Here is a 13,627-nt window from a genome sequence, read left to right as displayed (position 1 = left end):
AACGTCTTTGCTGGCCTGCATTGTAAGCAGTCAGTTTTATTGATCAGGAAACACAGAGGGAGGTTAATTGGCTCTCCTGAAGTCTGAAGAGCAGACACAGAGGAAAACTGAGCAAGTTTCTGGGTCAGGACCAAGCGTCCATGGTGATCTCCAGCCATGCTTCAAAATGCAGGCAAAACAAGGCTCATTAAAAAGGAGCAGTGACAAAAAGCACCTTCCTAGCTTTGTCTCCTAGGCCAGGTTCCTACCGAACATATCCCTGGGGCCACGGGAGGAACGCTGCGTTTGGCACCACCGTGAGGGTTTTGAGGCATTCAGCGCTATTGAATGGCCTCTCTGACAGGCACCCTCTCAGCGCTGCGTTCTCGTAGCACCGCATATATTAAGTACAACATGAGCAAAAAGCAGCTGAGTTTTTTGTTTTAGCATCAAGGATGCCTAGGGCAAAGGTTGATGTTAGAACTATGTCAATAGGCTGTCACACACAGCACGAGCAGACAATGTTTGAAGGGGACATTGTAGGAAATTAATTTGCACTCAATTGCAACATACGGGTGTGACCAGCAATACACTGATCTAATGTGAAAGGCATGTTACAGTCAGATCCTTCAGCCTCCCTCTGTGCTTCAGGGAGGGGGAAAAAAAGTTGTTTATCTCATTCTAAGCAGATTTTACTTTAAAGACTAAGTCTGCCTACCTTGCCAGCTGAGAGATGAGAAGAACGCACTCTGTCCAACGTTTCTGATGTTGTCTGGGGGTGAATCTGTAGGACATTTACCTGTAGCACAGAACACCACCAAAAATAAATAAAACAATAAAATTAAAATAAACCAAAACAAATTTCAGCATCTTGGTAACCATTCGAATCAAGTGAGTAAAGCTGTGCAGCTCATACCTGCCAAAGCAAGAGTGTCCTGATGCTCCTGATGGGAGGAGAAAAGAATGGTTGGATTGATGTCTTTTGTTGTGAAGTTCTCCCAAGGAGGAGTTAATTCTGTTTGTCTATCAGTAGATTGTATTTCTATCTCCAGTATGACATGAAAGAGCTGAGGATATTTGTCTGGAGAATCACAGGCATCCAGCTCAGGTCTAAATGGGGACAAGAACTGGTCAATTAAAAAGAAAAGGATGTTTCTGCAAATCTATATAGTCTTTCAGTAGATGCACACACACAGACTTTCATGTTTCAGCTGTGAACATTCTCCTTCAGCCTTCATAAGGCTTTTATGCTTCAGGTTTGATTAATGCTCAGCTTAAAATACTCACTTGGTGAATTTTAATGTGGTTGTTCCCAGCGCTATGAATCCAGTGTGAAATTGAATTTGGAATATTTGTGTGTTGGTCATCTGGAAAACAGAGCACCAGACTGAACAAGAGCTTAAACTGACAGAACTAAAATATTTGTTCACTGCACATACAGACTTTTAAGGCTACCTTACTACCTGTTACTACATAGACTAATTATAACTGCTACAAAACCTAACTCATTCTGCCTGTTTTACAGAAAGCGGAGCTTTCCTTTCTCAAACCCCAATATTTCCATCTGCTTCAAATTTTCCTTCTGCTTCCGGACAGTGGAGCGCCTTCACAGCATTCAGGACTGTCTTCATTTCTGGGATCTATTTGACATTTTAGCACTTAAATGAAGCTGACATATTTCCATTAAATACATTGCAGAAACAGGTTTGTACCCCAGGAACATATGAGACCATTTCACCTGCAGTAGCAGCTTCAGTAAAGTGTCATCTATACTGCAAGCAGCACCAGTAATGAATTAAGAAGAGAAACATTCATGAGTCACTCTGCAACTTGAATAGTAAGGTTTCAAACATATCTTCAGGAAAATTATTAAGATCTCAGATAAAAGTATCAGGAGATACAGTGACCACTGGAGAACGCAGCCACCACACCCAGCTGGTAGCTGCAGGCTGAAGCTGTTCTGCCTGATCCATCTGCAGCACCCGCCTGCAGGGAGCAAATGAGGTGGTACTCCAAGCAGGTGGGAAAACATTTGTTTCCCCCCACTTCCTCCCATCACTTTTCACGCTTTAAGTCACAACAATTCAGATTATTTCACTGATTAAACCAATTAACCCTCATTGCCACAAAGGTTAATGGAGTGAGTTGTCTATCACAACCACTGATTCGGTTATTGCAAACCCAATAAAAGTTTGCTAGTCTGAACAGACTGCATCTCCAAATTCCTCTTCTGCAATTACAAGAGCCAGAGAACAGCATTTTAAAGGCAATCTGAAATCCTAGAACTGCACAGACCAATAAATATTTTCACTTTCAGCACTGCTACTATGCTGTGGGGAGGAGCTGCGGGTGCGCTCACTCTGGTTCCCCTCTGTTCTCTCCCCCTAGTTTCCATCGCCTCCCATTTCTTTGATCTGCCAGTGTGAAGAGGTCTTTTGTCTATGGGGAGGGTGGCTGCCCGGCCAGCCTCTGGCTTATGCAGTCTTTCCCCTCCCCGCGGCTGCCCAACCAGCACAAATTGCCTTTTTGCCCTAATGATCAATAAGGTGTCTGTGTTGCTTGTTCTAGAATAGCCTTTACCATACAGGAGTGACAGCTCATTAAGTTATACTCATTTAAGCTGAGTAGTTAGAATTTTTGGTGGTGTTTTGCCCTCAGCTGGTTACTGATAGAGCTGTTTCTGTCTTCTGCATCAGCTGGAAGGATCCTACACACCATCAGTACACACTGACTCCACAAAGAGACACCGGAGGCGTCACAGACTTCTCCAAATGCTGTTCTTCATTTTCACTTGGAAACAATCAAATTTGTGTTTTCTGTCTATGCTCGGAAAACTTTCTACATCATGAGTGCCACATGCATTCTTAGGCCCCATCCTTAGCCCCCTCTTAGCTACTTTGCTTCTACCATGCAAGAGAAGTTAAACTCCTACTTTTGCTTGAAGGCGTCCCCCAATGGTTGACCTCATGTGGTAGACAGAAACAACAACATCTCCATGGACAGTGGCTCCCAGTGGAATTAGGACTTTCCCTTCTTGCACACGGTATTCTCTTTGAGGGGATGAGAAGGAAATCCACAGTTAAGCTCCCTTCCATAACATCATTACCACCCAAAAAGCACATCAACATACAGCTATCATCTCGCTCAGGCCGAGCAAACAGAAGCTACGTTCAGCACTCTCCTTAACGTTAGGTTTAGGTGAAATAAACACTTCACTGGGGAAGCCAGCATAGCCCTGAACCATCTCAGTGCAGATATCCCACTGCATGTTAACTTCCGACTTACTGGCAGTTTATTTCAACACGAGGCACCAACCTTCAATTAATGACCTGCACTCCACGATTATCAGGCAGTCTGACAGCGACTGCAGCACAGACTTCAGGTACCTTACAGCAAAACCAAAGCCTCCTTGCACTAAACTCCTAAGGGTGGTAGGAGATCAGAGCAACTCACTTCATTCTTTCATACTCCTGGGACGTGGTGAGGATTCTGGTTTCTCCGCTGAGGATGTCGCAGAAGGGCCGGCACCCGTTCCTTTGCTTGTTGAAACAGGGGACTGGACTGAGGGTGACTGACTTGATAGTAAGTGGTTTGCAGTGAGGAATGATGGGCTTGTCTGCTATTAGGTCGCAAATGTATCCGATGTATCTGCAGGCAGAGAAAGGCGTTACTGAAATCTCCATCCCAGGCAAACAATTTTTGTTTTGTACTTGAAGTCTACCCTGATATCCACTAAAAGTGCAGCTCTTCCACAGTCGCAGCGTGGGAGTTTCCGTATACTCCAGCAGGTTTGCAGCTGGCACAGAATTTATGCTCCCATTTGTGTTTGATTACAAGAACTACAGCCCAAGGGGAAGGAAATTACCCTCTAGCTCCAAGCTGAAGGTCACTTCTCTCCACCTTTTAGGAGAGGAGGTGCAGAGCAATGGTTTTCCTGCTTTACCAGTAGAAGTTCACCTTCTATTTTACATGCACATACCAGATGAAGTACTTTGTTAGTCAGGTACCAAAGGATTGTTATTACCACATACATAACACTGCATCTTCCCTTTGCTCTGACAGGCACTTCTGCCTCTGCTTAATGGAAATCATAAACAAGATATTTTTACAGTGTAACCTCCTGCAAGGATGAGGCTGACACAGGGAGGGGAATTCACCAAGGTCCTGTTAACTACAGACTTGTCAGCTTTCCCGAGCTAGAGCACAAAGGGTTTGGAACATTTATTCCTCCATTACTATTACATCAATGTGAGTGAAATGGAAGTGGCCATAAACATCAGTTAAGACCTGTCAAAACTAAGTTACACAACTAATGCATGAGTACTGCTCATGCTGCAACAGGAACCCTGGATTTTCAGTCTGTTGCCTCCTGCCAGCACCTTCAGGCTGGTTTGGGTGGAGAAAATGGGGTATGTGGCATGCATACCCTTCAGCTCACATGCATTATTTCATAAAATCAGACGATAACTCAGGTTGGAAGAGACCTCTGAAGGTATTTGTTCAAAGCAGAACTAACTTTAATGTAGCATTTAACCCCAGAGCTGGATTATGCTGCTCAGGGTGATACCCAGCCAAGGATCTCTGAGGACAGAGATCCCACAGATGCCCTGGAAAATCTGCTCCAGTGCCTCATCACTACTTTACCACTTATTTAATTTATTTATTTATTTTTCCCAGGGAACAAAGTGATAACAATGCATATCTCAGCCTAGGGGCCGGGCACACCTTGACAAAATGCACAAGGATACTCGTGCAGTGTTTAGTGCGAGGAAAATAGCTCCTGCATGGCATTTAGCCACTATACTCTACCTCCTGTGAGATGGCCACAGTACGATTCCAGGTCTCTTTGTGTTCAGCAGCTGCACAGCAGGGCCTGGATTAGAGAAGAGGTGACAGAAACAGAACATCGCGCTGACCAGAACTGCTGAGGCTGCACGGCCATCCTGTTAATTAGAGCAGGGTGGGAGGAAGAAATGAAAAAGTATCAGAGACGTCCTTTATTTTCGGTAGAACACTCTCCACTGTTCCCTAAGTCACCTAAAATAATTTCTGCAGAAAGCCTAGTAATGAATTGCATGGTGACAAGGAATTTCCAGTCCTGTGCCTTTTGTTTAATGCCTAGGACTTCAGTGAGCTGCAGTGGCCTGGATCAAAGCTGACATCCAAAAAACAGCCAAAGCCAAGGACGGCTCAGATTTGGCTTCAATGCCCAGAAGCATGTTTTGTCTCCAGCTGTAGGATTTGCCATCCCATTCCTGACCCAGGCCCAAGATCTACTCAAGGTTAACAGCCTATTTGCCTCTTCAAGTTCAGCCTTTGCCTATTGCCTCTGAAAAGATCTCCCAGTTTCACACGGGCTAAGTAGGCTTCTCCAGACTCATCAGAAAGTATTCAGAAGGACTCACCATCTTTTACAGCATTACCCTGACATTCATTGCCCAAAGGACAGTAAAGGAATTTGATTCTTGGGCTGAATTTCCAGGACTGGAGGCAACAAGTGCATCTTAGTCTCTGTTTGAGACAAACCTGTATCCTGGAGCCGCTGGCTGCACTACATGAGGCAGGAACTGCCAGACTCGTACGTAAGGTTTACGCAGTTTGGGATCAGTCATTTCCCCAGTTCCTCCCAAGTTTACACTGATGAAAACTGACAGCCTCCTGGATTTAATTTAGGCTCCAGGAGCAAAACAGAACTCTCCTCTTGGGCATTACTGTCAACATAAAAGGTTGGCTGGGGTAAATTACAAGCTAGTCATACAGAATGACAGCACCCTCATGCATCAGATCTACGTGTTACCCGGTCCTGAACAACACTTAAGGGGGATTCAGCAGCCCAGCTGGCTGTGGTGCACCACGAGGGGCAGAAGGCAACTGGATGTCTTCAGCCAGGTCTGACAGCAACCATCGCAAGAGACTGACAACCTCAGTTTTACCAGTTAAACAGAATTCCCAAAGACATGTTTGCTCCTGCACTTCCATCAGCAACCCTCAGTCTAGAGCTGGGTTTAGACCTATGACTACACACAATTAAACACAAAGCAACAGAGGGCTGACGATCCTTACAGTCAGTTCTTGAGAGAAGTTCAAGCCATCACTGGCTCATAGTTCACTGCTGGAACAATTGCAACTTCTCTGACCTTGCATTGCTCCATGTTCAGTGCTAGGTCTCCCAGGTTAGCTGTGGAGCTGCAAATAAAGCCCCTTTCTAGGGGGCTGGTTTTACCACATTTCTTTTATTTATTTATTTATTTATAAGAAATTGTCACCATCCTTGTAGACAGACTCTAGATGTGCAACAGGCAGTGTGACATAAGACTCACGGGTCTGAAAATCTGCTCACATTCTGCCCTACTCACCATGCAGTGGATGACACACACGTTCTTGGGGTTCTGCTGTAGCCAGTTGTGCATGTTCTTACAGACAGCATAGAGGTTGTGCAGGCTGGGCGCTTGTCGTACTGGCCAGCTGCATTCGGATACCTGCAGGAATTGCACAGTGAACAAAAGCTGGCTTCATAAGAGCATTAGGCAGGGCGTGCTTTTACAAATGCTTTCTGCCAAGAAACATACTTCTCCTGTGCAACCTAGAGTTACGTGCTTGAAACCTACTCCCTCTCTGATGTGTAATTCTGATCCCCGACGTTCATGAATTATGAACGTACAAACAAAAAGGAACCCTCAATTGAATAACAAGATTTTGATGTCTTTTCATTGATGATACGTTTTTATTTTTTAATTGCATTCCAAGCCAGATTATCTTGAGTGGCCTTCCATAGCACTCCAGTCTCGCAGCTGCACATTGATTTCTGTCAAAAATCTTTGTACAAGTTGTCCCCAAAAACCACGGCTCTGATTTTCAAAGGATACTGAACATCTGTTATTCTCAGTCGTTTTGTGTAATAGGATTTTCAAGCCCCATTTGACAGATATTAGATTGATGAAAGGGAAACTTCTGTTCAAAAAAAAAATCCTATCTGAGTAAGCAGTTAAGATATGAGCCAGAAAAAATGAATGACTTAGAGTTGAAAACCCACAAATCCCAAAGTATGCCTGGTTACTATTCATCAGCGTACTAGTTCTGAGTCACGACATCTCAAAAAGAGTCTTCACAGTCTCAAACAGCACATCAAATAGCCTTCTACAGACATCTCAGTTTTATTTGTTTTTAATTGAAATGTCTTTTTTTAAACGTCATTTCTGGCTAAAAGAAATTTAAAGGAAAAACACTTGTCATTAGACAAATGATTGCTTTTCTCTCAGCTGAGATTTGGGTTCTGTTTAATGAAAACCAGGGGCAGGAAGGAGATTGTTTGACCAGGTGTTCTTAAATGGCCGTACCATTTTCATACCTGACCGTGTCATCTCTCAGAGAAAGGCAAGGCTCCAGGATTCATAAAAGTTGCATTTAAGATTCTCTCTTACATATGTACACCTGCACGACAGCTGATAGCAGAAGCACGAATCCTGCCCAGCACATCATTGATTCTCTTGCCTATACCTCTTCTGCAGCTTTTCAGGAAGGGGGACAGAACAACCAAAGGCTCACTGTGTGGTGGCTCCCATGCAGGAATGGCCCCCATCAGCTTTCTGTTCCACAGACCTGACAGCGTTTGCTTTGCTGAAAGCACAGGACCATTGTAAGTTCTGAACTAGAGAGTTCACAAACATTCATTCAATTCTTTAATAGACCCAGAATGCTGATGCCATAACTGACATAGAGGTGCCTGACAATTATTTTTCTATTATCAGGCAAGCCTTCTCCTTCCAACCCCCAGTACTTTTGCACCAGGCTTCTAGAGGTACAAGATCCACTTGCAATTAGAGCACCAAACCACAATGCAGATTACAAGAGGCTGCTAGAATTAATATGACCATCGACCTTTGCACTGATGATTCTCTGAATAGGTCTTAGGACAACACACTGTCAAGCATCTGGAAAAGCCATTATCACTTACAAAGTAAATAATACACATTTCCCACAGTCCATAATTATATATTTACTTTGTCTATAATTACACATCTTTCTGCTGGCTCGCAATTAGGAAATTAAAGACATGGGAAGTAGCATTTCATTTATTTCAGATATAACCTCAACACCCCTCACAAAAGGCAGCCTTACAGAAAAGGAACGGGAATTCTTCTAGAGCTTTGGAAATATGCAGCCAGTGCTTGTTTTTCCTCTAGCAGTAGGGCAGTAACGGCCAAGAACGTGACCCTACAGGGACTTTGAAGTTTGGTTTTGTTTAATGCTATATTTGAGTTATATGTTTTCAAACTGCTCACATTTTCTCGAGCAGATGTGAACTCTCCCCTCCTGCTGGGGTGACGAGGCAGGGAGAAAAGCAGAGCACGACTGGACTTGAGCAGCAGCTTTTACTGCTCACATTGCCTCCTCTCCTCACTACACTGGGCACTCGGGGCTTCGAGCCCCACACAGCCACACAGGGGCAGGAAAATGGGCTGGCAGGACACTAATGTCATCTCCCTCCTCTGTCACTCTCTGTCCTCTGTGATCTTGAAAAGAGCAGCTCTAAAGAAGGTAGGAATGAAGAAGCCATTCACTTCAAAGAACAAGTGCCTCTCAAAACTTCAGCTCATCTGGTATCCTTACCCAAAGCAGAGAATACTTTTCATGTGATTTCATTTCCTTGATAGCCCATTAGTATTTTTTTCCCCACTACAGGTTAAGTTCAACCTCATATTTACAATTGTCTCATCTCATGTATTCTGTTCTGCACATTTAATTTTCCTGAAGAATACTTGGAGTCAGTATTTCCTAGCCCATAACCTGAAAGTACAATCTTTCAATAAAAAGATGTATCATTTTCTTTGTGTGTGTGTCAAGGCAATAGCCTACAAAGCACCTACTCATGCTTCGAGAGTGACCTACAAAGTCATCTGTCAAGGTATGGTAGGAGACAAATTGCAGGGGATGAAGGGCTTATGGTCAGGTCAAGCAATATACCAACAGGTGGTTAATGCTGGGCTATCAAAAGTAGATCTGTCTTTCTCCTCCCACCAACAGCAACAGTCATGCACTAAACCCAAGTAAGACTGAAGATTCAGAGCCCTTGATATTTTTTAATTAGTCTTTCCTGTTCATTTACTCATAGCTGAAGTCATGGCTGCTTACTGATTGCTACAGAGAAATTTGCTTCAAGTATAAGTGAGTGGTTACTGGTGGTCAGAGCAATTGCTGAGGATAGATTCAGCTACAGCTCAAGGGAAAATGGAATGAGGCTTATACACAGCATGAGATTCTCTTACCCTGACAGAGGGTTACGTCTGGCAACTACTGTTGCCTTTCCAGTCGAAGTTCACAAAAAATAAGAAATAAGAAAATCACCACTCCCTTGGGGGAGAGGAAAAGAACAGGATTTTTTTTTAGAAGATTAGATCTAACCTTGCATTTCAGCAGCAGCGTCTTGAAGAGCTGTCCTCCAAAAGCCATTAATGAACCAGAGCCTTGAACTGCTCCTGTATGCCATTCTGGTTTTAGAGAAGGAAACTGGGACAGAGACTGGAGGTGTTTTTTTAAAATTATACGCTAGTGGAAGAGCCAAAATGTACCTTAGATACAGTTTCTAGTCCTGTGCTTTGCCTCCTCAGTGCTTCTGCTTGATTACAACACCACTGAAGGATTCTTCAACGTGAAAATTATCTAAGTCCTTTTACTGATAATTTCTTTTAAAGCACTTCTGTTAGGATCTTTGTTAGACCTTCTTTATAATTCCTATTAATTCCTCATCACCCCTCAGATAACCCTATATGATAACCCACAGCTATCTGTATTCCACGCTCAAGGCACTGCCAGCAATTTACTATTTATTAGGATTCTTGGTAGTGATCACTGGGGCTCAGACCACATTGAAGTCTTGCACACCCACATCATATGCTTGAGTCTGTGCTTTAATTCTTTCTGAAGCTCACCTCTCTAAGTGCATGAGAAACTAAAGGGTTTACTCCTTATTTCTTTGCAGCAGCTTCTGGCAACTATGTAGGAGTCAAGAGCAGCACAGGCTCAACTCAGGGCAGCGTCACTCTCACAGACTCCTGACAGAAGCATTATGCCCTGAACTTTCCATCTCTTTAATACCCCAGACATCAGCTAAAAGCCAGAAGAGACCATGGCCACTTAGTAACATCTATAATAAAGGTCCCTTCCAACCCAAGCCATTCAATGATTCTGTAATTCCTTTTCCATCTCAGTACTTTCTGCCACACAAAGGAGAGACAGAAGCAGGATCTTCTGCCCCGTTTCTCAAAAACTCTTGGAAGACACTCACCCTGTTGTGAAACTTGGCACTGCGATAATACTTAGGTGACAAGTTGAAGACTGTGTAGTGGTCAGGATGTCTGGAATCCAAAAATGTCCGTACGTCTTCAATGTGGTTCCTGAACCCCAGTTCAACGCCTTCAGCCGGAAAAGACATCACTAGAAGGGTAAGAAGAAGGCAAGGTGAGCATGCACCATAACATGGTTATAAACTTCTGAACCCCAAGGTACTACAAGTTCTATTTATCCCAGCAGCAGTACTTACCTATGATTCTCGAGGTAATGTATGAAATATCTAGCTCTCCCTTGGTGTAACTAAAAGAAGACAAAGTAGGAGACAGGGATTATGCATTGTTACAGAAGACAGCCCATTACAGGAATCAGGAGGACATTGTTTTCCCACATAGATCTGCTTTTCACACAAGGAAGGAAATGATCTTAAAACCAATTCTTTGTCTTTCTGTCTTAAGCAGAGGCTACAAACAGTTTACTGTAGACAGTGACCCAGCTTTCCTTTCACATACACTATTAAATGGATGCAGAAGCTTCCAAAAATAATAATAAAAGTCCCCTTTTCCCCTTTTCCCTTTTGTCATTAATTTTCAGTACCAGTTTTCAGGAGAATCTCTAGCTGTTAGACACTTCACAGATCAAAGCCTCTGAGGAGTTGCCTCCATTAGATTTCTTTAATTTACTCTAGCCCCATATCCCTCAGAGGCAGGTGGAGTGCCAAGCACAAGGGCCATCACGAGCAGAGGTGACCAAAGCAAAGTCACAGAATCACAGAATCACAGAATCACAGAATTTTCTAGGTTGGAAGAGACCTCAAGGTCATCGAGTCCAACCTCCAACCTAACGCTAACAGCCCTCCACTAAACCATATCCCTAAGCTCTACATCTAAGCGTCTTTTGAAGACTTCCAGGGATGGTGACTCCACCACTTCCCTGGGCAGCCTGTTCCAATGCCTCACAACCCTTTCTGTAAAGAAGTTCTTCCTAACATCTAACCTAAAACTCCCCTGGCTCAACTTAAGCCCATTCCCCCTCGTCCTGTCACCAGGCACGTGGGAGAACAGGCCAACCCCCACCTCTCTACAGCCTCCTTTAAGGTATCTGTAAAGAGCAATAAGGTCACCCCTGAGCCTCCTCTTCTCCAGGCTGAACAAGCCCAGCTCCCTCAGCCGCTCCTCGTAGGACTTGTTCTCCAGGCCCCTCACCAGCTTCGTCGCCCTTCTCTGCACCCGCTCAAGCACCTCGAAGTCACTTCAGTTCTTTCTTCAACTCAGGAAGTGGTTGTAGCAAAGGGAACAGTTTTATCAGCAAGAAGAGTCTCACTGAACATTAAGTAACATGAGCCAACTTCCAGTGACAAAACAGTCACGCAGCAGCCGAGTGGCAGGACCCCACAAGGGTCACAGGAATCAGAAACTACGTGCCCCACTTTCACCAGGGAGGCCTTTTCCAGATTCCTGAACGTTGGCGTTCATTTATTATGCTAGTTAAGATGGCAAGTCAGACCAGAAGCTAGTGACACTACCTGCACTAGCCAGCTCCAGCTCTACCATACCTGGCAACGGATTGCATGACCTTTGAAGATGTATCTTTCAGGGTATCCTTCAGGTTATCCTTCAAATTGCTGAACAGCCTCCCTGCTCCTCCTTTCACCATGTCCAGCAAGCCTCCCCCATAGCTGGACTCCATGTCTGGTGATGAGGCACCTTCAAATACAACGAAAGCAAACCCAACGTCACTTATTTGGAACAAATCCACAGAGCCAACAAACCCATTGCTCTACTCAGACCAAACATATTCCCGTGCACCGCCGCAAGTCGAGTGTAGGCCCAAAGTAGTTTTGCTTTTGAAAGAAATGCAGTTTCTCATCTCTGCAAAATCATGTTCTAGGCACAGAAAGCGTCAGCGACCCTCAGCATTGTTTGTAGGTTGACTGCATGGTACCAGTACAGCATGGACAACCACCAGCCAAGCTCCCTTGCCCCTCAACCCAACCCAAAGCAAGGCCAGCTCTTCAGCGTGGAGCTGATCTGCTGATTTAAGAGTCATTTAAGAGTCCAGACAAGGAGAAAGCAGAGCAGGGCTCACCTCCTTGGTATGCTTTTTCCTCACAGCTTGAAACATCATGAAGCTGCAAAGTCGAGAGGAGACTAACGTAGAGCAAAAGCTATTTAAATGTTATTTTGATGGACTGTGATGTGGCGTTCCACCTCAAGCGTTTGTATTTTGCAATTATACTAGAATAACTATTCCACTCTCCTAACCGAAACCCAATTCATTGCAGTTTTTCTTATTATACCACTGCTGTGTTAACAGCATAAGTCATTCTCAGAAAAATATAATAAATTGAATGTAGACTTGGGTAAACATGGTTTTGTTTTATTGCAGAATTTTGTTAGAGACAAACCAGTGAAATTATATTTTGTTTGCTATAAGATAGACTCTTGACTACATAAATTGCTTTTTGTTTACTGGGACTCGACTATCTTGACTTAACAAACTTCAGCTACAGTACTCTAATTAAACATTTGCTACCTCATTATTATGTCAGATTAGTCCGAAGACCTAGATGCAAACTCACTTAAATGTTATTCACTCTTTGAAACCCGGTGTCAGCTATCAATAAATGTAATATATATTGTTAAGCTGGAGACTCCACTGGTAAAGTGATGCTATTTATTCCCCTGTGCCCAAAGAGTGCTTAATGCACTGTGATGCAGCCACAGCCCACATGCACGTGACCTACGTGCAAAACTGGTAACATCAGAGGCCACAGCTCCTCTGCATCGTGCTTGTGAAGAGATGGACAATACTCTGCTGATTCAGAACAGGAGATACCTTTCAGGGCACAGGAACATTTCCTTTCCAAACCACTTTGAAGTGTCTACTTCAAATATGAATAAAAAATTAAAAAAATAAAATAAAAAAGGAAGTAGCTCATTGGCTTCCAAATAGGGAATGGGTGTTTGACCTTTCTTCAAATACTTCGCTTCCACATTACTCTGTTAAGAGGGTCAGGGATAGAGAAGTAAAGTTCAAAAAGGCATGTGTAGATCTGCAGGTCAGCTTTTTAAAGAAAGGAAGGGAGAAAGATGGTAACTTGGAGTGAGGAAAGGGGGAGCAAAGGGATCAGAGCCAGTGGGTATTGAACACATTTTATTCTTGGAAGTGCTCTGTGAGTAACAGAAAGGCTTCAGGAACACGGAAAAACAAGAATCTTTGGGAAATGAGACAGGGAGAGAATTTCACTCCACTTCTAAAAGAAAACCCTAGCAATTAGTTCCAAATTTACTATATGCACTAGAACAGAGAGACCAAAAGGACTGCTGAACAAGAAATGCAAGCATTACCTAGCTATCGG

The 13,627-nt window shown here is 43.7% G+C and overlaps 1 protein-coding gene across 3 annotated transcripts in view; it reads right to left on the bottom strand.

Moving 5' to 3' along the window:
* Positions 1-13,627, bottom strand: part of DNAJC6 (DnaJ heat shock protein family (Hsp40) member C6) — a 44,142-nt gene that overhangs the window by 11,541 nt on the left and 18,974 nt on the right. For all 3 annotated transcript variants that reach the window (XM_084527671.1, XM_084527670.1, XM_084527669.1), the window contains exons 2-11: positions 11,822-11,972; positions 10,520-10,569; positions 10,265-10,413; positions 6,336-6,458; positions 4,789-4,922; positions 3,433-3,627; positions 2,912-3,029; positions 1,267-1,346; positions 896-1,089; positions 698-778 (exon numbers count right to left, since the gene is read on the bottom strand). In XM_084527671.1, the coding sequence (XP_084383797.1) occupies positions 698-778; positions 896-1,089; positions 1,267-1,346; positions 2,912-3,029; positions 3,433-3,627; positions 4,789-4,922; positions 6,336-6,458; positions 10,265-10,413; positions 10,520-10,569; positions 11,822-11,972 (1,275 nt within the window). The remainder of the gene's footprint in view (positions 1-697; positions 779-895; positions 1,090-1,266; positions 1,347-2,911; positions 3,030-3,432; positions 3,628-4,788; positions 4,923-6,335; positions 6,459-10,264; positions 10,414-10,519; positions 10,570-11,821; positions 11,973-13,627) is intronic.

This window comes from Aythya ferina (genome assembly GCF_964211825.1).
Source record: "Aythya ferina genome assembly, chromosome: 8".
Lineage (NCBI taxonomy): Eukaryota > Metazoa > Chordata > Aves > Anseriformes > Anatidae > Aythya > Aythya ferina.
This window is presented reverse-complemented; position numbering and strand designations above follow the sequence as displayed.